Source organism: Eptesicus fuscus, chromosome 20 (genome assembly GCF_027574615.1).
Source record: "Eptesicus fuscus isolate TK198812 chromosome 20, DD_ASM_mEF_20220401, whole genome shotgun sequence".
NCBI lineage: Eukaryota > Metazoa > Chordata > Mammalia > Chiroptera > Vespertilionidae > Eptesicus > Eptesicus fuscus.
The window spans coordinates 40781687-40809521 of NC_072492.1; the positions used below are offsets into that span (position 1 = coordinate 40781687).

The 27835-nt window shown below is 47.3% G+C and overlaps 1 protein-coding gene and 1 non-coding gene across 3 annotated transcripts in view; one reads left to right on the forward strand and one right to left on the reverse strand.

The window, feature by feature from the left end:
• IGF2BP1 (insulin like growth factor 2 mRNA binding protein 1) overlaps window positions 1-17417 on the reverse strand; it is a 38622-nt gene extending 21205 nt beyond the window's left edge. For both annotated transcript variants that reach the window (XM_054709373.1, XM_054709372.1), the window contains exons 1-2: window positions 17243-17417; window positions 16071-16131 (exon numbers count right to left, since the gene is read on the reverse strand). In XM_054709373.1, coding sequence (XP_054565348.1) covers window positions 16071-16131; window positions 17243-17417 — 236 coding nt within the window. The remainder of the gene's footprint in view (window positions 1-16070; window positions 16132-17242) is intronic.
• A 10312-nt stretch (window positions 17418-27729) lies between these two features.
• On the forward strand, window positions 27730-27835 carry LOC114227166 (U6 spliceosomal RNA). The gene has a single exon (XR_003613260.1). It is a non-coding gene; the product is annotated as a U6 spliceosomal RNA (small nuclear RNA).

The following is a 27835-nucleotide window of genomic DNA, read 5'->3' on the forward strand; positions in this document are numbered from 1 at the left end:
GAAATCTAAATTTCATAAACAAGTGTTCCCATTGAAAACTCAGAGTATGAATTGAGATGGGCTTTCAATGTTAAAAACAGGCACACTGGAATTCCTAAGACTTAAGATTTAGTGCCCACCCCCAAGTAAAATATCTCTCATTGTTCATATTGATTCCATGTTGAACAAATCTTTTTTAATTTTTAAGTTAATCTCTGAATTAACCTTTTCATGAATTTCCCCTTTTTTCCTTTTTTAATGTAGCTATTAGAAAATGTATACTTAAACGTGTCCCCCATTGCATTTTTGTTTTGGATATTTTTTCCATTGATTGTTTTTTTTTTTTTTTTTAGAGAGAATGGAAGGGAGGGGAAGAGACATAGCGATTAGTTGCCTCCCGCATGCCCCCAACCAGGGTCGGGAGCCTGCAATCGAGGCACGTGCCCTCGACCGGAATCAAACCCGGGACCCTTCAGTCCGCAGGCCAAAGCTCTACCCACTGAGCCAAACCAGCCAGGGCTGCATTTCTCTTGGATGGGGCTGGGCACTGTGCTACAGTGCAGAGCCCAGAGTGTCGATGGCAGGCGTGCCTCCTGTTCTCATGGAGTTTACAGTCCAGCAGGGGACCCCACTTTGGTTAGGAATGGGAGAAGGAAACGGACAAAGTTAGCTGAGGCGTGGAGGTGCGCTGTCCAGTGGATCCCTGCAGAAGTGGGTGATCTGACGCAACAAGAGTCCTAGGCGGCTGACGCGGGAGTAGAAGCACTCTCCCGAAGCTGGCTCCCTTCCCAGTTGTTTTTCCCAGCTGGAAGTCACACATAAAAGATGTCCCTAAGGTGCCAACCGGTGCCTTTTCCATAAGATCCCCAATGACCTAGTCCTTCCTCCCCACCCTGCCTCCTCCCTACAGCGGTGGAGAGGTGGAGAAAAAAAATAATTGTCCAAAGCTTCTGAAGGGGGCGGACCTGGCACGCTCCAGGCATGGCAATAGCTGAGAAAGGAGGCGGGGCTGGGGAGGGGAGGAGGAGCTGGCCTCATGCCCAGGGCTCCGTGCCAGGCTGATCCAGAGGCAGGGCAGCCAGACAGGCAGTAAGGCGGGCAGGCAGGTGGGTTGATGAGCAGGGTTGGGGCTGGAAAAGAAGACACTGACCTACTGGAAGGTGTGGAACCAGGCAGAGCAGTGCCACCACCAAGGGGAAGGCCAGAGAGAGAATCATGGATCGGCTGCCTCCTGCAAGACCCGGGCATGTGCCCCTGACTGGAACTGAACCTGGGACCTTTCAGTTCACAGGCCGACGCTCTATCCACTGAGCCAAACCGGCTAGGGCCACTGGTTGATTCTTGTATGTGTCCTGACCAGGGATTGAACCTGCAACCTTGGCGTATCAGGATGACGCTCTAACCAACTGAGCTACCTGGCCAGGGCATCTTGTACCGTATTGGACTATGGTCCTGGTCTACCGGGAGTCAGGACAGAGGATACTGTCACTGGGCTTATCCATGACCAAGGATGCACACACCCCACACCAGGTTCAGTTGAAGGAAGTGAGATTCAAACAACGAGGCAGGGGAGCTGTAAGCCCCAAGCCTGAGAGGGTCCTACACAGTCACTCTGATTTTACAGGTGGAGAAACTGAGGCTCAAGAAAAGGGAAGAACGTGGCATCGCTGAGGAAGGACTAGAACTCAGCTCCCGCCCACCCCCCACCCCCGCCCCAGATTAGTTAGTGGTTTATGCTCATCTCACCAAACCTCGCTGCTTTCTCTCTGACACGAAGTGTTAACACGGCAGAGTCTGTCTGTGCAGCCCCGATGTCAGCAGCAGGAAAAGTGCCCATATTCTGTATGGCTAAGTGCGTGCCAACTGGCTTTTACTGCAGGCGGCTCTAATTTGGGCACAGGATTTAACTTGCACAAGATCTAACTACACTATAATACGGCTGGATGACTGTCAGATTTGTTAGCAGGGGAAAAGGGTAAACATTCGATCTCGCGAAATTTCCTCTAGGTTTGGCACGGGCAAGGAAACAACGGTGTGACCCAGAGTGAGGAGGTGCTCCCTGGTGCTCCCGAGCGAGCAAACCTCAAGAGGGAATACTCTGCTCCATTCTCTCGTCTCGGAAATACACGGTTTGACGAGAGAACCCGTATTTTTTTTTTTCCCTGCCCATCTGGGCAGCGCCAGAGGAAGCCAAAACAGAAGCTCTGAGTCAGTGGAGCTCTTTCCAGACAAATTCCAAGTCTGCCTGGGCCAACTGTCACTCCCTCCTCCCTCCACCGTTCTCTCTCTGCCTAGAATCTTACCCTTCACCTGGGCGGAAGCCGGCCACGTGAGCTCTACAATGGGAAGTGGGAGGAAAGAGAATGGGGGGGGGGGAGGGGGGGCGGGGAGGCGTGGAGAAGAAACCATCGGAATAAACCTAACATGCGGGGACAAAAACAGAGAGGACCAAACGCGAGCAGTGCAGCCTTCCTGGCTGAGGCCAGCAGTGGTGTGGGGGAGGGACTAACCGTGGGGTTACCGGCAGTGGCCACTGCTCGCCATCCTTCTCGAGCGGGCAGCGGGAAGTTTCTGGGGTCTTCCCTGGGGCTGACAGAAGGAAAGGGGGCCAGGAAGACCATGTCCTGGGCCAGCCTCACAGGACATGTTGGTTTAGCTCTCACCCCTGCTTCGTGGAGATGTCAGCATCTCTCCGGAAAGCTTAAGAACCAGGATGTCTGGCGCTCCTGAGGCCCAGAGACCTAGCTAGGGACGGAGCTGGCCCTCCGTGGAAAGCGGCGTGGGACATGCCCGCAAAATGGAGAAAGGTCGAGTGTCTCCTCGGGGGGGGGGACTGATCGATGTTTCTCATCATCGATGTTTCTAGCTCTCTATCCCTCTCCCTTCCTCTCTTTTCCAGCTTGGAGAGCCGGCTCAAGACAAGGATTTTGAGGTGAAGCTCTCAGAAGCAAGAGAAATCGGTCCCTGCCATTCACGGTTGTGCACCGAGAACAAGACTGAGATTTAGTTATTCTTGGAGTCTCACGTTCCCTGGGAAAGGATGAGGCTGAATCCCAGTCTTCGCGTAAAAATAATCACGTGTTCTATTAATGGAAAGGAGCTGTCCCTCCAACCCCAGGCGAACCACCTCAAGAGATTCATCATCTCCACTTCGGCTGCCAAAGACCTGTTGGTGGTCAGAAACTTCAGGAAGCTGGCTTATGCTTCTCCCTAGTGAGGAGGTTCCTCATCAGAACAACGCTCCCCGGCGGGGCTGCCCACCCGGGTCCTGCCCATCCCAGTCCTGCAACCCCAGTCCTGCCCACCCCGGTCCTGCAACCCCAGTCCTGCCCACCCCACCCCAGTCCTGCCCACCCCAGTCCTGTCCATCCCGGTCCTGCCCTGGCTTGGGGCAGCAGCATCACGCCCTCTCTGTAGAGGCCTCTCTCTCTCTCTCTCTCCCGGTCCGGGTCCGCCTGGGACCACGCATGGTGCCTTGCAGCCTGGTCTCGGCCCTCCTTGGCCAGGAGCCGGGGGCAAGGTCCCTGACCAGCCACGGGGACCACAAGCGCGGAGCGCAGCTTTCCCGGTGGAAAGTGGGCGCAGGCAGGGCAACTGAGGAGGAGAGGTGCCTGGGAAGGGCGGCAGCAGCTGAGGGTGGGGGAGGGGGCGGCAGCTGGGGGGAGGAGGGGAGCCCTCATGAACGGGCAATTGAGAAGGTCTGAGCAGCTGAGCGGCCGGGCTGGCGTCGGCCTTGCCCCACGTGGGCGGCCCCTTCCCCCAGCCCCTCGCACCTACCCCGGGAAAGCTGAGCGCTCACCCTCCCGCCCCAGCCGCTGGGTGGGCCCGGCTCGGCGGGGAGGGGGACAGAGGATGCCCCCGGGGGCCCCCCACCAGTCTAGAAGGTTCTGCCACCAGAATCCCCTAGGCACCCCGACTCTCCCCGAGCCGGTCCCACCCGGCCCAGGGGGCCCTCGGCTACCCGCCCGGGGCCCGGAGGGGGAGGGGACAGGCGCTGGGGGCTGCCGGGTGGGGGTGGGGACCAGGACTTTGCCCTTTGTCTCTCTCTGCAGAGCCACCAGCCGAAACCCGACCCCATCGGCGAGCCAGGCAGCCAGCAAGGGGCAGGCTCCCCCTCCGGGGTCCTTTAGTAAATCCAGACCCGACCTCCCTGTGGTCAGGGCTGTGACTGCGGTGGTCCTGTGGGGGGAGGGGGAGGGGGCTTCCCGCGGCAAACAGGCCTGCAAGCATTTAAGTGGGAACCGGTTGGGGGCAGGGGGCTGGCAGTGGGGCCGCAGGAGCCGGGAGGGGAGAAAATGGCCCGGGAGGCGGCATTCCTTAGAGACCTCGGCGGGGCGGCGGGAGGAGGCCTCCCACTGAGAAGGCAGGGCCGGGGCCTGGGAGTGCGGTGGGCTGGGCTGGGGGCAAGAACGGAGGGGCCATGCGCCCCTCCGGGCCTGCAGAGAAAAGGCCCTCCTCCCCGCAGAGCGTTCTGGGAGCCTCGACAGCCCCATCACCCCCACGAAGAGCAGGGCATTGGTCTGAGGGTGAGAACCCCTTTCTTTTGTCTGCCCTTTTGGGGTGCCACCCGTTAGTGATTACTACCTCACATGTGCAAAGAACTTGAGAGTTTACCAGGTACTTCTTTACCCCACATTTTCCTATGAACCTAGAACGAGGACAAGAGGTTGATCTGAGCCTCTAACCCGGCGATTTTTCAACTGGTGCGCCCCAAGGATTTTTAAAATATGCAGTCAGGGGCTCTGATCTCTTTTCCCTCCGACTGTCAAATTAAAAAAAAAAAAGAAAAAGACAACAGCCAACGAAACAAGAGCCATCCCGTGTGAATGAATAAAAATTATACCTGCTTTTTTTGTCAGATGGGCAAAAAACACAGTTTTGGGTGTGCCGCAGAACTTTAGTAATTAGTGTGTGTGCCGTGAGATAAAATTTTTTAAAAGGCTGAACATCGCTGCCTCTCAACAACCACAGAAGATCAAGAATCCTCTTATTTCCTTTCTGCAGATAAAGTAACAGGCTCCGAGGGGTTAAGGGACTGGCCCAAGGTGACACAGTCAACAAGTGTCATTGTAGCGTGAAGCCGGCTCCTGCTTGTCAAGGAGAAAGGTAAATGGGTTCTTGCTCCTCAGAAACATGTATGAACTATGAATTAGGATTCTGTAGGAATGTAACAAAGGAATGTCCCTCCCTGACCTCCCCCCACCACCAACCTCCTATTTTCTCCAAGGTTGAACTCAAACAAAAGCGAGGGGGGGTGGGGGGGTGATCAGCCCAGGTTCCTAACAGGAGTGCTAAAGGATGGAGGCTCACACAACTCAAAATACTTAGGCCGCTTATTTTATGGGGTTTCTGGAGAATTGAGATGAGGAAACGAGATCCAGGAAAAGATATTGATCCTAGATTCCCACGGTCTGCACGTGTGAGAGAAGGGCTGAGACTGATACCCGAAGTCTAACCCCACTCAAGTCCTTCTCCATGAGTGATTTCTTTCCGAGAGCAAAATATTCCCAATGCCCATCTTAGCTACCCAGACAAAGGAAGAATTGCCTAGATTTCTTCAATCACTCAAGATTGCCTGAAAATCCCAACAGTGGGAGAGAAATACAATGCCAAGCAGGTATGAAACGGCTGGGGAGTAAGGAGATTCGGAGCGTGGAGAAGTCAGTGTTGGGCGTGTTTTTATTTGCTAACCTTATGCTACGGATGAAAAAAGCTCACGATAAGAATCAACTTCTCGGAGCATTAGAGCTGTTCCCACCTTGTAAGAGAGAGCTGAGCCTTGGAGGTAGAAAGGCCTGGGTTTAAACCTAACGCTACTCCTTCCTCAGGTCTGACTTTCACCCCGCAGAGCTTCAGTTAGTTCCTCCTCCTACAGCAGGAGGATGAATACCTTGTGAGGAGTCCCTGAACTAACACGGACCAGCTCTGAGCAGACACTCAATGAACGCTCCCTATGCTTGCAGAAGACGCTCATCTTTTGACCACATCACCTGGCACAGTGCTCAGGAGCAAAGAAAAGGCTCAAGGAAATAAACAGAAACATCTGCCCCACTGACCTGAGCCCCTCTCCCCACTGGCATGCCAGGCCTCTCGACAATGCGCTCTCCTTAATCCAAGCCTCCATTTTTTCTGCCTGTCCTCCAAAACACAGCTTAGCTCAAAGCTTCCCTTACCTCTGTTTTCGTTCCCGAGGTGGTGTGCCTCTCTCATTTCACTACAGCCTCTTGGCCTCTGCTGTCCCACAGCTTTTCCTGGATCTAAAGTGAAAGTGCTTGCTGGAGGGCAGGGATTTTATCTTTTGCCTCTTTGGTGCAGCTTCCCCTCTCCACCCGAGTCCCTTCTCCACCCTGAAAAAGACTCAATAATGCTAAATAAAAACCCAGAAATTAATTAATATCTAATACAGAAGAGGGATTAGGCAAAGACTCCCATTTCATGCAGGATGAAGAGGTGATCTCTATGTAGGAAATAGCAAAACTGGCAATAGTTTAAATGTAGCCGGGGAGACGCATTCTTTAATGGGTACAGAGTTGCAGTCTTGCAAGATGAAGAGTTCTGGAGATGAAAGGAGGTGATGGTTGCACAACAATGTGAATGTTTTTAAGACCACTGAACTGTACATTTAAAATCATTAGGACAGTACATTTTATATATACTTTTTACCACATTAAAAAGTTATTTTCAAATGCCAAGGATAAAGTGAAAAATTTGAAAGCCTCTGGAGAAAAATTATTTGATAAATTATATTTCTTTTTTATCTTCACCCTAAGACCAAGGACTTTCCCTTGCTCCTCGTTGTATTTGTAGTATCTGGCAGAGGGCATGTCATGCAATAGTAGACCCTGAGTATAAAAATAAGTGGATGAATGCATGCATACATGCATGAAAGGGTACACAATTAAAGGTGCCAATCTTTGCATCAATATGCAAACTATCATAGAAGTCCTTACCATCTTACTAAATATTTTCTGACATGGAATTTAGTTGTAGATATATTATTTTTTTAAGTCCTAATGACTAATGACTGACTAGCAAAGACGCCCCCCCCCACACACACACACACACGCAGGCTAAAGTTGCTGATGATGGGATGTTTTGAAGAGGGCAAAGGAAACTACTCATTCAAGATGGTCAGTGAGGAGCAAGAGTAGCAAAGTGAACGATACATGAGGTTTGTGAAGATCATTTTATTCCACTTCCTGCCCACCCCCAGCCTCTTCTGGACAGGTGTCATTCTACTCTACTCTACTCTACTCTACTCTATTCCATAAAAAGCCAGCAGCAGCAGCAGCTTTGAACTAAACAGTAATAAACATAGGAGGAAAACCCTCTAGATAAAATAACTTCCTCAGCTAGATTTTCCCTTCTTTGAAATGAAATAAAAGTTGCTGGAGTGGACACTTCAACAGGAGTAAAGGACATACTCTGAACCCTGCTGCCTCCACAGCCAACGTCCTATTACGTCTAGTCCTTGCTCGGAACACGCTAACTAGATGCAGCCACCAAGAGCCACGTATGTCTGTGAAGCATCATCTCCACCCTCTAATTTAGGGTTCTGTCTCCAAATCCCACCAAAGCAACTGCTCTCTATTACAGTTGGACCTCTCCTCCCAAGCAACTTACAGACCTGGAGGAGGAAGTAGAATAAATATTTGTAACTCTGAATAGACATCCTCACAAGTCTACTCCACCCAACAGCCCCCACTTTAGTTCCTGTCTCCCCTCATTTTCTCCTCCTCAGAGTACCTAATGGGAAGCTGACGAGCCCCAAGCAATCCCAAATGCCAACCCAGAAAAACACGAAATCATTCCGCATGAACTGATTGTAAAACCCTTTATAGTAACTGATTAAAGTCACAAGCCTGTTAAATGGCCAAAAACCACATCCGATTAGAGCCCATCCCCTCCCCACCCCACTAACGGAAGGTCCAATCCTCCTTCCCTGGACTGAGATGTCGGAAGGGTTGTGGGAATGTGCATGTGTGTGTGCACCCTCTGAGCAGCGAGGGCTGAAGAGAGGAAGGGGACATGAAGGTGACTTCTGAGCACATCTTTGGGGACTGTTTCTAGTCCAGGGGGCCAAGGGGAGAATGTGAGGATACTGTGGCTTGACAACCAGCACCCCACCAGGAAATAGGGAACAATGCATGCATTCACTTCCTGGGCATCCAGGGATCCCCAAGTCCCAAATGCCTATTTTGTTAGTTTACCAAGAGCAGAACATTCAGGCAACATCTCCCACCAAGTGGGGAAACTGCTCTCATTTCTTCTTCCCTCAGACCCTCTTCATCCTGAATTCTTACAACACCTACCTCACCTGCAGAATTAGGGTGGTTCACCTCTCACCAATGTCACTACCATACATGCACCTCAGACAGTAGCCCCAAATTGTGACATTTCAGCTAGGAACCTGGCCTGGGATCAAGGCATCAACAATACATAGAGTATATAGCCCATTTCCCTAAGGAACAATCAGTAGCATTCCCACCATGCTTACCCCATCTCTCCCATCCTTTTGTTTGAGAGAATGGGTAAGAGGCATAGCATATCAAAACAACCTACACACAAATCCCCTTCACTATATCTATCCCTCATTGTCCCATACAAAATACATGCCAAACCCACCTAAGTTATCCTTAAGCAGCCTTAGATATTTGCCCCAATCTGCAACACACAGTCCAAAAACAGGCAGAGGTCCATATCTAAAACAAATAATAATAGCTCATGTGTCATAGTGCCATTTACAGCACAGAAATTGAGACTGAAGGAGGTTAAGTAACTTTCCCAATCATTGCCGGACTCCAAAACTCTTGCTTTTAAACACTTAACTCTCCTGGGAGACCTTTCCTGCCCTGTCCTGTAGAGGACTGAGTGAGGGAAGGACCTGGGGTAGTTAATGAGACTCTGACCTCATACAGCTTCCTCCCATCTGGAGCCTCCAGAATTCTGAATGAGTCTTTCCCTGCTCCTGCTGCCAAGAACTCAGCCGACTCCACGAACGACCTTAACACATAACAATGTTTTTAAATTTCTGAATTTTCTGATTTCTCTTCTTAAAGATTCTGTCTATTCCCAATCAACTAAACTAAATTACCCAACCAAATTTCACCTTTCAAGTGGTCAAAACATCTGGATAAGGGACTACAATTTTTTTTTTTGACGGAAACTAACTCAAGATGAATAAAAATGGAAGTTTTCCTTAATCCTCTTTTCCTAAGGAAATGTTCAGAGGACTGACTAGAATCCACGGGACAAACAGAGTCAAGAGGAAAACAGAAAATGAAGAGAGATCCTCCAATTGCCCTGCCTCCTCTCTAAAAGTAATTTTCTCCACAATTCTCCCCTGAACCATGAGCAAAATTCCCACCCATTCTGACAGGTCTCTTGTATGCCTTTAGCCACCAAAATGCCACTTATCTAATAATCAGACTTGTCCTGAGGGGTCTTGAAACTATCTGGACAACCCAGTCAAGAATGCTTTTCATCATCCAGCTCTTTGCTCTCCGTTTCATTCAAAAGCAGCCTCCTGATGAGGAGCCATGCTCTACCCTCTATCGCACACGACCAGAAATCAAATCCCGGAAGGCTGGACTCTGCAGTCAGACTGCATTTCTGATGTCGCTCATGTGCGTTACATTTCAGTGTTTTGCAATCAGGTTTTCTCCAACTCTGTGATTTATCCATAATCCACACACATTTTATTTCAGCAGTCTTTGTTTAGGGTGACGCTTGTTTAAGCCTGTTCCTTCAGTACTCACTATTCACTGCCAGCCTGCTGTGCCGCAAAGGTAAGAAGCAGGTCTTACAAACAGCTGGTTGGCCCTGCTTTTTCAATGCGAGGATGACCCACCCCTTCCACACACTAAGAAATAGTCTCTGTCCTGGCCGGTTTGGCTCAGTGGTGAGAGGGTGGCCCAGGAACCAAAGGGTCCTGGGTTCAGATTCCCAGTCAAGGGCACTACCTCAGTCGCAGGTTCATTCCCTGCTCGGTTCGAGGCATGTGGGGGAGGCAACCAAGCTATTGTGTCATCTCCTCTCCCCTCTAAAAACTAATGGGGGGAAATATCCTTGGGTGAGGATTTTTTCTTTTATACAATTTTTTTTCCTTGATTTCAGAGAGGAAGGGAGGAGGAGAGAGATAGAAACATCAATGATGAGAATCATTGATCGGCTGCCTCCTGCACGCCCCCCTACTGCGGATGCAGCCTGCAACCCAGGCCTGTGCCCTTGACCGGAATCGGACTTGGGACCCTTCCGTGCACAGGCTGGCGCTCTATCCATTGAGCCAAACCGGCCAGGGCTTGAAAAGTAGTCTCCTCTGAACAAAATCTGAGGGAACATGCAAGTTCTAGTAGAACGGCGTCAGCCTACTGGGGACTGCATCTGTCGGCAATATCTCCTTATCCCCGGCACTCTCCTGTGTGATCCTTTTCTAGCCAAATCGAACTTTTATCAATAACCAAATAAGCATCCTTTCTGGAGTCCATGCTTTTTGAGGAGAGATCTTTCCTTACTTTGTTTTGACAGGCATTTCAAAAGGTGTGAGCAGGGAGAGGAAAGGCACTCGGCACAGGTGGAAATGGCGTGCAAATTTCTATCAACACGGAGCCAATCACTGGCGGAGACCCCGAGGAAGGTCTCCCGAAGCCTAGCAAGTGGCCAACTGGAGGACCCGCCGCCTGTCTTGTGCAACAGCAACAAAAGCCCCCCGGAACCTCAGGTTCCTCTTACTTCTTTTGTTACTCTCTCAGTCAGCCTCAGTTACAGGGAGACAGTCCAGGGACTCACGATGACAGATTTGACAGTTAACTCTTCAAGGTTCTAATGCCCCATGGCGAAGGTTCCTCCATTTTCTCTCTCTCCACCTCTCTCACCCTCTTCTTTTCCCTCAATCCATTCTCTCCCCCTTCATTTCATATTCACCCAGCGGCCTCTTGCTTTTTTTTTTTTTTTTTTTTTTTGCCTTAGAATGGAAAGGTCCTGAGACCGCCGGGCCCTGGAAAGGTCTGCGCCCTGAGGCCAGGGAACACCCCACCACGTGGGCGAGGTCGGGGATGTGGGGGCTGCGGGCAGGCGGGGGTCTCGGGGACCCTGGGAACGGAAGGCCTGCGGATGTCCCGGGCAGGGACTTGTTCAAAGGAGGAAGGCGGCCGAGATGGCGAGGCTGGGGCTGGGCTGGGCTGGGCTGGGCGGGCGGAGAGGCGTTAGGGCGGCCCGGCTGGCGCGGGCTCTCCAGGAAGAGGCGCCGCGACTTTCTCTGATTTTGAAAAGGGGAAGGGAAGGCAGGCAAAGTCCGAAAGCACAAACGGCCTTGCCCTGGGCTGCATCTACCGCGCGGGTCTGCTAACCCCGGTGCCCGCGACCCCTTCCTTCTCCGGCCGCCTCTCTTTGCAAAGGGAAGCGGGAAGTCCTCCTCGGCCTCCCCCGCCCCTCTCTCCCCGTCTGGAATTTCCAGCCCAGGACTAGCTCCTCTGATTCCTTCAGTCTCCCCTGCTGCTTTCTTCCCTCCCCTTTCCTCTCCCCACCGCTCCCATCCCCAAATCTAAGCTGCACTTTCTGGAAGACATTAGCCACATTTTAAGAATCCTTGAAGAGGACGGAGGGAGAACAAGACTCGATGTAAATTCTAAAAGCTGGCAAAATGTATGTTTTTCAAATGCCTTTGGTTCATACATTTATTCTAATGACAACATCACCACCACTCCTGGCCCCACACACAAACATTAACGGAGGTATAACCAATACATGTATGTCTTCCACACAAACCCCTCACCTTCAACAAACAACACTCGCCGGCCCTCCTTTTCACTCAACTAAACAGATCTGGAATTTTTTTTTTAACGTTTCAAAATTGTATACTCCCTAGCCTGTCTTTGTCAACTAGCTATTACGCATTCGAGTCTAGAATAAATGAATTCAAAAGTAAGCCTTAAAAGTATCCAAACACATAAAATAGATTCAAATGACATATATTAAGGTCATTTTAAAAGATTAGAGGCTCAGACCTTTGAATCAAAATTCTCCCATGGCTAATGTCATGTATTTCATCTCTAAAACGTAATTATGAGAATGTTTTGCTCTTTTCCCCCCAAAAGCTGTGCCATTAAAACTTTACATTTGGAAGAGTTAACTATACTTTGAATAAATTAGTGATGGGAATTACAGTTCTTCCCCTCCTTTACTCAAAAGTTCTCCCATCTGGGAAACCACTGGAATAAAATTTCATCTTTCTCCTTTGAATTAGAAAATAAAGGGTTCTGGAAACGTATAACTCTTTCAAAGGATAGTCAAATACCACAGTCCTTAGGAAAGTCATCTTGAAATACTGAGAACTTAAATAACAAGTTAAGGATTTCTCTAGCAGTGAAGAAAATTTAATTTTTATGAATTTGTTAAGTTTACTTTTCTAGGTGGAAATAAAAATGGGGAGGGTAAACCGTTTTCCACCTTTCCTCCAAATAATGCAGAAAAAAATTTTAAATCAACCATTTTAAAACTTATTTAAAGCCCCCAAAAACTTAACATTCATAAGAAAACCTCTTTACTGCAAGTGTCATAAACTGTTTCTACTTTAAACATCCTTCTTGAATACATATTTGTTGATACATTGACAACTACAACCACTAAAGCAAAAGTGCCTGAAAATCCTCCCACTCTAGTACTTTTTACCCCTTTTTTGGCTTTTTAAAAAGACACTGTTTCTTAGCCCCCTTTATAATTCATTTTCAGCCCCTGAGGACAATTTTCTCTAAAGGCATACCCATTTCTGAAGGCAAAAATTTTTGCCTGCTTTGAAAACATTTAGTGACCCAATTATTTCTTCAGAAGCTTCACAAATCACTTAAGATTAAAAATAATATTTTTGCCATTAAGACATCCTTTTGCAGAGATTTTTAAAGTTGCTGACTTTAGAAGATTAAACTGTAAAATCAGAATTAAACTTGAACACTTTCTCTTCTAAGAGTTCTCACACTTACAAGGCTGAGACCAATCCTTGTATGTGTGTGTTTTTTTTAAATAGTTGGAAATTTAAGGGAAAGTGTTAGCCCACCTCATTTTAAGACAACTTAAAGAGCCACCATTAACCTGCCCAAGGAAATCAAATCTTAAACTAAAACACGATTCACTGAGAAAAATGCAGTACATTTCTTTTTTTTTTTTTTTTTTAACAGCAACACCTTTTATTTTGAGGACACCAGTTGACAGTTAGGTAAGCTATCTTTAGGCCACATTCCCCTAGGAAGAGGCTCACACAGTGGCAAATGAAACAAAGTTTAATTCCCTTAAAAAGCAAGCCATTTCCCAAAATAAACAAGACTCACTAAGATGTACCCCTTTTACCTTAACTACTCTGAGGTCTCAAAATAAAACACACATACAAACCCTCTCCCACAGCTGTTTTTAAAATGCTTTTGGTTTTACTCCTTTGTCCTAATATTTGAGAGTGAATATATACAAATTCTCAACAAAAAAGCTGAAACTGTTGGCCAAAATTCCAACACTAAGAGGGTGTTTCAAGCATTCAGCTTTTCAGTTCAAATGTCCATAATCTTCAATAAATCTACTGTATCTCAGAGAAATTGGTCACCCATTTAAAAATTTCAACTTAATGTTTTCAGTTTAAATGTATAATGTTCAGTCTCTGGGGTTCTTAAAAAGATACAAATTATATTTATCAGATAAAATTAGAATAAAATATATTAATACTTTAAAATCAGGGTTGTTCAGAGGTTAACTGCTATAATAATATCATCTTGTTTGACTTCCTCCTCTAAAAAAAAACAACAAAAACCAGGACCATTTATAGTTTGCTAGGTTTTTTTATGAAAACCTTAGAAATGTTTAAAGTCCTAATTCACTTGGAACTGAGCACATCAAGAAGAATTCTCTTCTATTTTAAACAGCAAAAACACTAGAGTATATATACACATGTATATGCACCGTTGTTCGTTTTGCTTAAAATATTAGTCAGTTGATTAAGTAGCTCCTTTTATATACATCCATGAGTGAAAAAGCCAGTTAACCATCCAACTGAAAACATACTTTTCAAACAGACTAAAACACATAGCACAACATGCTTCCCCAAAGAACACAAAATGATAGAGCATTCTGACTTCACGAAAACAAACTTTCCTCTTTTAAATCCTAAAACTTCAAAAATGGGATTCATTCTAGAAAAATGAAGTGCCTTTTCACCACCACCCAAAAACATAAAATAACACACAACTGACTCCGTGTTTGTGCTCACAAATTATTTCAGGAAGAGAACACACAAAAGATCAAATTTAACATGGGTGTGGAAAGGCAGATTTTGTACCCACTCTTCTCAAACCCCACCCCTTCCCAACTCAAAAGAGCCCTCAGTAATGCATTTTGGAGGGAACAAGGAGCCTAAAAATGGCTTGAAAGCAAGCAGATGGCTTAGGGAAAAAGATCCATAAATACAGAGCACCATGAAAATTAAAATATAAATGTTTTGGGTTCCATTTCATCACATTTTGCTATTTCTCTTGCTTTTCAATTCATTCCCTTTAAAATTTAAGCCATGCTGAAGAGCAGAAGAAAAAATTCCCACATATTTTGGCATTCCAGTTGTTCTGGAAATTTTTCATCAACGTGTCTCAAACATTCAGCCTTCGATTCCAAGGTCCACAATCTTCTCACTAAATCTACTGGTGTCAGTGTATGGTTTTTCTATTATTCCCATCTCCAAGAAATGTTTCAAAATGATTAAGACTTTTTTCTTCCGTCCTCCCCATTTGATGACCTCTTTAATCCTAACTCTAGTTGCCTTTCCAACCACAGAGTATTTCCAGCACTGGAGGTTAAATCACAAACTCTGCAAACATAGTTACAAGTCATATTGATCCTCCATAGATACAATGGTTCCAAGTTATTTAAATACCTCGAGCTAAATCACTGAACAGCTTGTTCCCGGTGTTGAAACTTTCTAGATCCTCTTAACCTCCTCCAAAAAAGCAAAGCCACCCACCCGCCTCTACCTTCCCACCCAGAAAAGGCCAGGGACTCTTCTGAAATGCAGCAAGTTTCCAGTGGAAATGAGGGGAGAGCAGCAGGTTTGCTGGGGGCTCCAACGTGACACAAGTGCAGTGTCAACATGATTCCAGCCAGATCTCAGAAAGCAGCAAGACTCTGCCCTTATACCTCCCAGCCAGAGTTCAATGAAAAACCTGAACTCCTCCATGAATTAGATTTGGGGGTAACACACAGAACTAACCCACTTTGCTGAAGTGAGGACAGAATGGTATTGGGACACGGACACACACACACACACACACACACACACACACACACACAATCCATTCATCCAGGGAGTTCTAGACCCTCCAAAGAGCCCCAGCTCACAGCCTGAACACAAAGCTCTCACCCCAGATGGTCCCCTTGTAACAATGGGCTGAAGGGGGGGTTGGGGGGGGGGGTCCGCGCTCGGAAAGGATTGTTCAGCCAAAAGTATATTCTTTGCAAAATCCACTTGAGATGGGAGGACGTGTGATGTGAGGGACTAGGATAGGAGGTCTGTGAAGAAATCTAATGTCCTTGCCTGTTGCAGGAATATAAATATAGCACAAGCCTAAAGAAAATTATTGGAGGGGGGGGGGCCGGAACGCCTTCCACTCCCCCTAGGGAATCGAAGGGGACGTGCCCCCCCCCCCCAAGCCACTTAAGAATTAAGGTGAGGGAAGGGGGGAGGGGGGGGAGGCCTGCTAGGAAGCTGCAGAAATGCCCAGGAGTCGAAACTCTTCAAGGTTTTCAGCTTCCCCCCCAAAAAAATGGCCTCACACACCTTGAACAAACTCAAGGTTTCTCCCCTATCGATTTCCCCCCCTTTTACTTCTCCAAGAAACACCTCCTGGCCCACCCGAGCCCCAGCTTTTTTTTTTTTTTTTACAAGCTGTAAACCACCCATTACAAGATCTTCGTCAATCTTCTCTCCCTGCCCCCAACATCCGGAGTTGGGGGTGGAAAGGCCAGTAATGGGTTTCTTCCACTGGAGACCCCCTGGACCCCCTGAACACAGCGGCTCAGGGCCCGTGGGCTGCCCCCCGCCCCAGAGAAGTGCGCTTTCCTACCTTTGTTTTTTGGGGACCGAGTGTTCAATCTCTAGGCGTTTTCCTTGCAGTTCTACTTTCCCTAAAGATTTAAAAAAATAAAAATATATATATGAGAGCTTGAAGGGGGGGGCGGGGGGAGAGACACCAGGGGAACTCAGGAGTTACTGGGGTTGGAGACCTTCCTAGGAAGCCAGGCAGCGGGTCCCGCCGCCGGATGGAAAGGTCGCCCTGAGCACGGTGGCGTCTGTGAATTTCACGATTGCTTTCCTAATTTTTGTTTTGTTCTGTTCTCCCACCGGGGCCGGTCGGGCCGCGGGACGCTCGGGGAGCTCGGGTTTGGGAGAGCGAGGGCGTCGGCGTGGGCGGGCTGCCTACGAGGCTTCCCGACGTGGGGCGAAGGGGCCGGGAAAGGACGCCCGTGTCTCCCCAAGTGTGTTTTGGGGAGAGGGCGGGGGGTGCAGAATGAAACTTTATTTTCCCGTCGAGTCCAGGAGCAGGGCTTCTGGCGGCGGAACGGTCACCTGTCGAGCCGGTCGCGGGGAGAGGCCCCGGGGGAGCGCGGCGGGGCCCGCGGGGAGGGTCCCCGGCGGCGGAGGCGCGCGGCTCCCGGCCCAGCCTCGCGGCTCGGGAAGCAGCATGGCGACCCGCCGCCGCCGCGCCAGCGCTCACGCCCCGCGTTCAAATCAAAATGGCTCAAGCCCCAGGCCCCCAGGCCCGGGGCGGGAGGCAGGATCCCGGTTCGCGGGTCCTGCTCGAAGGCTGCCGTCCCCAAGGACACCCGGGAGACCCCAAACGGAGCAGGGGGCCCCTTCCCCGCCGGGAGAGGCCTAGGGCGGAGGAAGGGGCGCCGGGGTGGGGGGAGCGCGCCGGGCGCGGGCAGGGAGGGGCCGACGGGGAAATAACGCCCAGGCTGGGTGGCCTCAGGGGCGCCCCCCCACTGCCGCCCCGTCGGCGGGGGGTATGGGGACCCCCTTACCAAACCCTCCCGGGGCTGGAGGGGGTGAGGAAACCCCGAATATTTCCACACGAGGGTGGAGATGGGGAGGGGGGGGAGGTGGAGATGGAGGGGCGTCGAAGGTGGAGGGTGGGTCCTGAGGCCAAGGGCGCAGGCCGCGGGGAGAGCGGGGTTGGCGGGCAAGGGAAAAGGGGGCGCAGGTCTCCGTTGTTCGGGGGTCCGGGCGCCCTCTTACCGGAGAAAGTTTCGATGGCCTTCATCGCCCAGTGCTCGTCGGGGCAGTCCACGAAGGCGTAGCCGGACTTGACCAGGAACTGGCCGCTGTAGGAGATCTTGTGCTCCGCAAACACTTTCTCCAGGTCGGCGGGAGTCACGCTCTCGTTGAGGTTGCCGATGTACAGCTTGTTCATGGTGGCGGGCTCCGGGCGGGACGCGGTCCCCAGCAAGGCCGAGCGGGCGCGGGCGGGCGGGCGCGGGCGGCGAGCCTCCTAGGCCGAGAGGCGGGCGGGCGGGCGGCCGGCGGCGGCGGCCGCAAACTTTCTGGGCACCCCCCCCCCCGCGAGCGGTCCGGAGCGCGGGGCGCCGAGGGCGGCCGGAGGGCGCGCAGAGGTCGCGGGGGCGGCGGGGAGGCGCGGAGAAGTGCCCGCGGCGCGCTGGGAGGCGGACGACGCGGCGCGGCTCCTTCCCTCCGGTCCGAGTCCCCTCCGAGCGGGCTGGTGTGTCACGTTGCTCCGCGGCCGCCCTGGCGCCGCCTCTAAATAAAATCGACGAGGAAAAAAAAAAAAAAAATGGAGCGAGGAGGGAAAAAAAAAAAAAAAGAGGCGAAGCCACGTGGTGAAAGCCCCCACCCACCCGCAGGGGAAGACCCCCGACGCCTCTGGGCCCTTCCACCCGCCCGCGCAGCCCAGCCCACCAATCTCCCGCCCGGGAAGGTCGGGGCGGAGGGAGGGGGCGCTCGACGCACCCCCGAGTCCAGGGGGCGGGTGGGGTAGCGCGCCCGAAGCTCCGCGAGCCCCCTCCCCCTTGGCAAGAATCTGGCCCCTCGGGAGGCGCCCCGCCCCCACCTCTCCCCCTCCCCGGGCCCGGCGGGGGGAGGGCGGGTGGTCGGCCCAGAATCTCCCACCTCTTTATATGTAAAATGTGCGTTTATTTTTTTTTATTCGTGGGGGGCGGAGGGGGGGGGAGCCTGCCCACCCTACCTAGGTTAGCGGCTACCGACTGACAGGCGGGGGACGGCGGAGACAAAGGGAGGCCGAGGACTCTGGGGTCTTCGGGAGGGGGTCGCGCGAGCTGGAGACTTGGCAAAGAAAGGCGCCTTTCCCAGGCTCTTCCAGGGGGAGGGGTCCTCGGCCTTCCCGGCCCCAGTCCTAGGAGCCGCCCTCGCCTCCGGGGATCCAGGACCGAGGGGCCCCGCGAGCGCGGGACCAGGCGGCCGGGAACGGGGGGTCGCGGCTGGGAACGGGGGGGGGGGGAACCCTCAGGAAACCAGGTCTCAGGATTCCCACGGGAGGCAGGGCGGCTCGCTCCCGGGGTTCGGCTGTGGAACGAGAAGGCCTTGGGGTCCTGGGAGAACGCGCGGCCCCGGCCCAAGATGACCCCACGGCAGAGGGAGGGGGGAGGAGGAGGAGGACGGGGAGCGGTGGCCTGAGCGGACCCGGGCGGGCCGAAGGGGGAGGTCTCAGGGAGGGAGTGACCGGGTGCAGATCCGAACCGTCCCCCGGCTCCCGCCCCGGCGCGGGGACCGACAGGTGGAGTCCCCTCCGCCGGCTCCACCCAGGAGCAGCGACAGCCGCTTCCCCCCCCCCCCCCCCCCCGGCTCAGAGTTGGGGTCTCGGAACTTTGTTCGGGGTGCAGGATGGGGATCCGGGCGGGAAGGCGGGAGAGGGGCCGAGCTCAAAGCCCCGCCCCCGTCCCCAGGTCAGGCCCGCGGGGGGAGGGGGCAATTTCCGCTCGGCGATGGGGAAGCGAGGGGCGGGCGCTGGGAGGAGGGGGCGGCGGCCCGTCCCCCGCCCGTTCCTCGGGAGGGGAAGCGGATCCGCCCTGGTCCCTTCCCTCGCCTTTGACCAACTCGTTCCGGATCCTCCGGCCCCGAATCCGAGGGACGGACCCGACTGGGCGAGGGGCGACACGTGGGCGGTCGCACCCCGTCTCGGCGCTGGGGGAGGGGGCCGCGCGCCGCGCCGTTCGGAGGCTCGGGTGTGCGGTGGAGAGCGGGGCGCGCGGTCCACGCGCCGCCGGGGTCCCGGGCGGGCGGCCAGCCCGGCCGACGAGTTTCCCGACGGCGCCGGGGGGTGGCGGGGAGCGCGGCTCGGGGGCCCTGTGGAGCCCCCTCGGCCAGGAAAGCGGGGAGTGAACCCCCAGCGGTGCCGGGAGCCCGTGGGACGGAGCGGAAGCCCGGTGTTTGCGGGAGGGACAGAGCCTTCTGTCGGGGGCACGCGTGCTGGGCGGGCAGGTGAGGAAGGGGGTCATTCTCCCTTTCCCGGTCCCCGACCCCATTGTCTCAGTCGCCTGCGGCCCAGGCCGACTCCGCAACACGTGTTGGCTGCACCGAGATGAATGCCTTGGGGTTTCTTCTTATTATTTTGTGTGCAGAGTCGGCGAGCTGACTCCGACTGGTGCGCTCCGCTCTCCGGCCAGGCGGTTTCGACCCTTCCCGCAGCCGGGAGCCAGACACGCCGCACCTGGGACCCCCCCGGGTTCTCCTGAACATAAACGGGGCTTGGCGTGGGGGCGGGGAGGGCTTCCAACTCGCTTTCTCCGTCTCCACCTTCACAACCCACCGTCCCAATTCGCGTTTTGTTCTAGCTCGCCACGTGTTTGTCGCGTATTTGTCTTGGCGATTTTTTTTTTTCTTTCCATGGGGCAACAGAAATTAAAATACTACAAGCTGTTAGTCGCTGAGTGGAGAAAGACTTCTGTCCGAGGAGTTGGGCGACATGTGTATCCCACCCCCCACCCCTCCTCCCACCCTTCCCCCCGTTTCTATTTAACTCTTGACCATAAACATCGTTTTTAAAAAGAGCTGGGATCGGTGCCTGCCACATAGTAGGTATTCAATGAACGTTTTTAATGAAAAACGAACTAATACTAAACTGCAGAGCAAAGAGACTCCACAGGATAAAGAATCCAGGAGAAAACAAGTTATCGTGGCCGGAGTTGGTGGGTCTGTTGCCTGGGGACTTGCCTTGGTGTGGTGTGGGTGCACTTTTGAAAGGGCTCAGAGACAGCCTCAGAAAGGCTGTTGTGTTCCTTGGCCTTTCCCTAAATAGGAGCCCCTTCCAACTTTCCTGTTATGTTGGGGAACAAGAAAGAGGGTACTAGGCAGGGCACCCCACTTCCCAGAAAGTGCCCTTTTCCTTCACTTAATGTAAGAGGCATTAATAGACGCACCTCTCAGGTTTTCTCCCTGGGGGACGTAGCCACTACTCAACTTCTTTATTCCTAAAACCAAAGCAAGTGACACCCCACAAAAATCCCCCTCCAGACCTCAAAACGCCTGTAAAATGCAGTCCACCCTTTCCCATCCTAGCTTAAAAGGAAAACAAACATTTTTTAAAGTGATAATTCCGTTCACTTTTAGGTTGTTGTTGTGTGTTGTTTTTTTTCCATTTAAAAAAAACATACTACAAGTCTAAATGTTAGCTGAAATGAGCTTTTAAAATGACAGTAGAGGAGAAAATATGAGTTCTTAAAATTGTACCAACCATTGCTAAATTGAAACTGATTTTTTTTTTTTTTTAATCAGCTGTTTCACTGAATTCTAATCCTCCCACCCCACCCCCTTCACCAAGATCTTCTCTGATAGTCAAGAGTCTGCGAGAACAGAGAGGAGACAGCTGGGGTTAGAGGGAGACCTTTTTAGCCCCCCAAGTCAGTTTTGCCTCAGTGACCTGGCTATTTTAGGCTGAGGTTGGGGATATTGAGTGATGTTGATTGGTGCTTCATCTCTCCCTCTGAGTGAGCCCAGCACTAAAATTAACCTGAGAGAAGGGTTATTTCTTGTCAAACTCACATTCCTAGGTTAGGGATAAAAATGGGCAGACTTAGGACTCCACAATTTATTATCCTCCTTTTCTTTGGCTTGATTTTAATATTAAAGACAAGTAATAAACATTGTGTTTATTTTCTTCTTTTTTCTACACAGCTTCTTGGGACAAGATTAATATGCAGTTCAGAGTTAAATTTAGTTTGTGAAAGTTAGCTGCAGGATAACTTATTTTCTTGAATAATAATTTATATAATTTAATAGCATTCTTATCAATTTTAAAATTATTATTATTATATTTGTTCTCTTTCATTTTTCCTGGAGAAATGTTTGGTCCACTTACAGAATTCAATTTTCCTCTGAATTCAGAAACACTGAAACTTGACTCCATTTTAAAGATGGGATTCTGATCCATTTTCCTCCAGTGTGAACATAAATACTCATGCAGAGAGAAAAAAAAAAGAGAGAATTAAACAACTCTTTAAACATTGGAAATATAAAGTGAAAAAAACAATTACACCATTGTCATACAAAATTAATTTTGTTTCTAAATTGTTTCCAGCATTTGTTCATTTGTAATAGTTTTGTATTTTGTCATCTTACTTTTTATATTGTTATTTTTCACTTGCTATTGTACCATAAGCATTTTTCTCATGCTGCCTCAAAATTTTCATAATTATCATTTCCAGTGAACATGTAGCATTTAGCACAGTAGATGGAAGTTAATCATTAATTGTTATTTTTACCTATATAAAGTTACATCAAAAAATTTTACTTTTGTAACTAGTGCTAAATAGATTTTGAGGAGCATATAACTTTTTCCTCTTATGTTAGCTCCTTTGGATAAATCCCAAAGAATATATATTGCATTTCAAATTTAACATTTATCAATGACTTTCTATTTTTAAAGTTTAACCTGTTTTACAAAAGAAAGGACAAAAAAGTGGAAAGCTGTTGTAGGGAAATACATGAAAGGAGAATTTTTTTTCTATTTATTTTCTAATGAATCAATCGATTTTGAAATGAAATTATGGTTTCTATAAAGTATAGAAAAAGAAAAAAAATCCCATTTCCTGACATGGTTGCTTTGACTTCAAAGTTTTTGGAGGAATTTGGTTTTTGTTTATTTTGTTGTTTGCTTGTGTGTTTTTTTCATTGTTACTGCCTTGGGTTATTTTGTTTCTTCCTGCAACTTTAAGTTTTAGTGTAGTTCTTTTAAATGACTATAAACTTTGAAAAACTGTAAAATAGTCCCAGTTAAAAGTACATGCAGCATTTTCTCCTGTCAAATAAATAAGGATAATTATGTACTTAAGATAACTCATAAAATGTAAGAAAATTGTAAGCAGAAAAGGAAAATTTCCTCCTTCAAAGTATCATTCAAGTGTTCAGTGTTTAAAATCTTAAAAAGAAATGAGTTTATTCCAGAATTAAAAAAAGACTCAAAGAGAAAAAAGAATTTTAAAAACAACCATTTGTTTTTCTATGGGTCACACAGAGTAGGTGACAAAACTCAATTTTTTGTGTTTTGGCTTAGATTAGCAATTTAGGAACTTTTAAATAAGGAAGGGAGTAGCTTATTTTATTAACTTTGAAAAAAATGGATATTTTCAAATTCATTTTGTTAGTAAATTAAACTGCATCACACTAGCCTCTATTGACACATGTAAAATAAATGGTCAATAACATTCCTCACATTACTCTTTTATTGCCTTTTGCATTTTTTTTCACTCCAGAATTATTTGGTTAAAAGATAATAAACAACTGGGAACATTTGATATCTTGCTCCCCAGCACATATCCTCAATTTGGCTCAAATAGATTCATAAAAATACAATAAAAAGATAATGAACAATTTTGCTTAATCCCAATTTTGCACAAAATGCAAAATAGATCACTGGTTCATTTGGGGGAGGAATTGTACAATTTAAGAAAAGAGAAGGAAATAAATGTTGTTTTTCAAAATAAAACAAATTGCAAAAAGCAACAAAAGAGAATCCATACCTAAATAGTGTTTCAGTAAAAAGAATATAATGTTGTTCTTGAAATCTACATATCTTCAAAGTATTTAAATGAATTTAATTCAAAATGAATCAATTACAAACTTCATGGAGGTAACTTGATTTTTACTACATCATATCTATGCTTTTTAAGACAATTTTTCTAGCTGGAAAACAAATTATTTTTGTTTGCATGTTTAAAGTTTTACTCCTGACTATAAGTTTAATTGGTTTTACTCCTGTTTCTAGTTAGGATTTTTTTTTTTTCCAGGAGCTGTCTTAAATATTTCAAAGTGCCTAAAAGGAGATGCTGCTATGGTTTTTTAAGTTTAAAAAATTAATACATATAGTATTTTACTAAGATTTTATCACCAAACTATTCATTAGAAACAGTTTAATCTCTTTGTAAAACAAACCACTTTTATAAAGAAAAGGGACCTAGACTAATAGTGTTATTTTTTTAAAAAAACTGGTTGTTTGACTAAACAAAATACAGTTCTAAAAGTGATTTCTAATTTTCATGGGTTGATAATTACGAAAGAGTTTTGGTCCACCCACCTCTCCCATAAAGACCCTTACATTTTTTAAGAATTATTAGCACAACTTTCATGCTATAACCTGAAAGTATTTGGTCAGCAGTCGTATGATAAATTAGTGAATAAGTTTTTAGAGTTTTCATTTTTAAAATGTGTTTATAAACTGTGTAGGAAACAAATATTAGAGTTACTTCTAAACTGCATTGAAATGAGGTTCATGATCTCCCTATCTTCCTCTTCCTCCCTGCCCCTCCTCCTGCCCCTCCCCTTTCTCTCCCTCCCCTCTCCTTTTGTTCCTCCATTTTTCTTCCTACTCCCGACACTGTCAATTCCTTTCCTCCCCCCCTTTACCTTTACCCTCTTTTCAATTTTTCTTTTTTCTTTGTCACTTCTCTTCCCCCTTTAATTATTCTTGGGCTCCTCTGCCCCTCAACCCATTTCTTCCCTGTTTTTAATCAATATACCTATCCAAACTTTCTATCTTTTTCTTCACTCCTTTCCTTTTCCTTCTACCTCTCCCACTATCACAACTTGTTATCATTCAAACTTATTTCTGGCGAAGTGGAAAGATTCAGAGATGCTTGAATTATTTCATACACCAAAATGTTCTCATTTTGCATTTTTTGAGAGCCCCAGGTTGATTCAGACCCCAGAGCTCCTCCACCCTGTACCCTCACTCTGTTTATTGGCTGAATATTCACAATTTTACTTCTGTGTGTTATTTTTCTGTATCATATGTTGCTTATAACTAATTTTGTTCTCAGCATTTTATGTATCAAGTCCTCAAGGTCAAATCACTTGGGGAGTCCAACACAATGCTGACACGTCTCCAAAAATATTTATTAAATAATTGTCTTGGTACTATCTGAGAAGACGTGGTCATTGTGATCAGATAAAATGATGTGTTTAGCCTATTGAGTGCTTTTTCTTTCCTTGCATCCTTTTTTCTTTTTCTTTCTTTTTATATACACTTTTATAAATACAATACTCCACAATCATCAGATAGAATACAGGTAAATTGGGTAATTCAAAAGGTTGACTTGTCTACATCAAGAATAGCAACCACAGCTGGTCAATGTTTCTCTCTCATCGATGTTTCTAGCTCTCTATTCCTCTCCCTTCCTCCCTGTAAAAAATCAATAAAAAATAAAAATAAAAAGGATAGCAACCAACAAACAAGTGCTGGTGAGGCTGTGCATTGATTGTGGGATTGCAAATTGGTGCTGCCACTATGGGAAACAGTATAGAGGTTCCTCAAAAGTTATGAATAGAGCTACCATGTGACCAGCAACTTCACTTGTGGGTATCCATCTGAAGAAAACAAAAACACTAATTTGAAAAGATATATGCAGCCCCATGTTAACTGCAGCATGATTTACAACAGCTAAGATATTAAAGCAATCTAAGTGTCCATCAATAGATGAATGCATAAGGAAAAGGTGGTACGTATACAATGGGATATTACTAGCAATAAAGAATGAAATTTTGCCATTTACAACGCTTCAACCAACTGAGCTACCCAGCCAGACTATAAGACATTTTATTCAGCCTTAAAAAGGAATGAAATTCTGATACTTGCTATGACATAGATGAATTTTGAAAACATTATGCAAGTAAAATAAGCCAGGCACAAAAGGACAAATATATAATTCCACTTATATGAGATACTAGAATAGTCAAATTCATCAGGACAGAGAGTAGAATAGAGGTAACGTTACCAGGGGTTGGCAGGAGGAGATGGGGTGGGGAGTTAGTGTTTCAACTTGGCAGGATGAGAAAGTTCTTCAGATGGATAGTGTCACAACAGTGTAAATATACTTACTGCTGCTAAATTTTACACTTAAAAATTGTTAACATTGTAAATTTTATGTTATGCATATTTTACCATGATTTCAAAAAATAAAAAAAAACTTTCAATATCTCAAAAGTAATAAACACATGTTAATTATCACTGTCAGGAAACACAACCATATAAATGCTTAAAAACAGGGGACTCTTTCCAGTAACTTTTAACATAGGCGCTTGGTAAAATACGATGTAGCTATGAAAATTGTATTCAAAAGGGTTTAGAAAAACTTGGAGTTTAAAAAAAAAAAAAAAGACAAAAGAACTTGGAGGAAATTTACAAAAATGACACATCACAAAATTGAGTGTTTGTGCACATATAGTTCATATGATTGGAACTATCTTTTAAAAAGAACTACATGTGCATAAAAGATTAGAAATAACCTTACAGAAACTCTTGTACATGAATGCCCAGAAGGATGTACAAGCATATTCAAAGCAGCACTGTTTATAATACAAAACCTATAGCCCTGGCCAGCTAGCTCAGTTGGTTAGAGCATTGTCCCAAATACCAAGCTTGAGGGTTCGATCTCTAGTCAGGGCACATACAAGAATCAACCAGTGAATGCATAAATAAGTGGAACAACACATGGATGTTTCTCTTTCTCTAAAATCAATAATTTTTTTTAAAAAATTCAATCCTTACCCAATAATATGTTTTTATTGATTTTTAGAGAGAGAGGAAGGGAGAGAGAGAAACATCAATGTAAAAAACATTGATCAGCTGCCTCCCTCACATGCCCTAATCGAACCTGCAACCTGGCTATGTGCCTTGACTGGGAATTGAATCAGCCACCTTTTGGTGTATGGGAGGACACTCCAACCAACCAAGCCACACCAGCCAGGGCTTTTTTAATCTTTAAAAAAGAAAGAAAAGACAGAAAATGATAAATAAAATTTCAGAATGTGGTTAATTCTGGGAAGTAGCACAGGGCACTTCAAAGGTATTGGGGATGGATGTTCTAGTTCTGAATCTGAGTGGTGGATACACAAGTATTGGTTGTATTATTCTTGAAACTTTACATGTACAACTTAATTATCTTTGTTAAGTATGAATATTTTATAAAATTAATTGAATTAAAAGTCTGGGAAAAACTGTTAATAATTTTGTTTTAAGAATATAGGTACATTTTTGTTTCTCTCTCCTTCCTCTCTATTTTTCCCTCTCCTTATCTATTTCCCTCTCTCTTGACTCTGCTATATTTGCCAAGATTTCTAGATTGTCTGTTATGTTTTTATAACAAATGAATCATCGCAGGATACCTTCACAAGCTAATGGGGACTAGCTCTGGATCATCCGCTGTCCCAAGGTTTGATGCAGCCAGAAATTCTTCCATTAGTAACCAGGGTTGAGGGTTAACTGCAACACACCCTGATCAATCACGGATGTGGCTTGACTTTTGCTAAAGGACTGATTAATTATACATGTGTTCCTAACACACTGGGATGGGATGTGCTGGAACTTGGGGCCAGCACGGTAAACAGGAGGAAGCAAGTGCTTGGATTCACACCTTCCCAGGTTGGCCTGGATCTTGCAGACACATTCCTCCTTTGAACTCCCATGTTTGAGTCATTTTCGTTTTCTTTTGCATTCACCGGTACCCTCTAAGAGTGAAGCCCATTTCTTCCTTCTTCATCAGTCTGGGAGTCTCTAGCTAGCTGTGGAATCATGTCTTCCAACACACTGGAAAACACAGGGCAGGATCCATGTTGCTTTCTGGATCCTGCCCTGTGAGTGGTTTCCATTATTTTTTTTTTTTAATCACCGAAGATTTCCTTTATTATTTCTCCATGAGGCCAATGTTTTGCAAAATGTTGTCTATCAAAAAATTCCGTTGTCAAGTAATAACAAATTGTTCCCGTATTGAGTAGCTAAGCAGAGTTCCTGCTCTGAACAAGTGGCAAGAAGTTATACTAGTCCCACCCACCAAAAGCAAAGGGACTCGGGATCGGAATTTGCCCAAGCAGCCTTGCCTGGAGAAAAAGGTCTGATTTGTGTTAGATGTTCTAACTGGTTGAAAATAGCTCATGGCTGCCCTAGCTGGTTTGGCTCAGTGGATAGAGCATCAGCCTGTGGACTGAAGAGTCCCCGGTTCAATTCTGGTCAAGGGCACATGCCCTGGTTGTGGGCTCGATCCCCAGTAGAGGGGGTGCAGGGGGCAACAGATCAATGATTCTCTCTCATCATTGATGTTTCTATCTCTCTCTCCCTCTCCCTTCCTCTCTGAAATAAATAATTTTATTTTTTTTTTAAAAAGAGAAGAAAATAGCTCATGGATACCATGGAACCCATTATGCCTTCCTGCCTTCCTTCTTAGAGCCCTGGAAGTCTTAAGAGTTTGAAAAACATTACTCAAGTGCTCATTTTGCAGCACATACACTAAAATTGGAATGATACAGAGAAGATTAGCATGACCTCTGCACAAGGATGACATACTAATTCGAGAAGCATTCCATATTTAC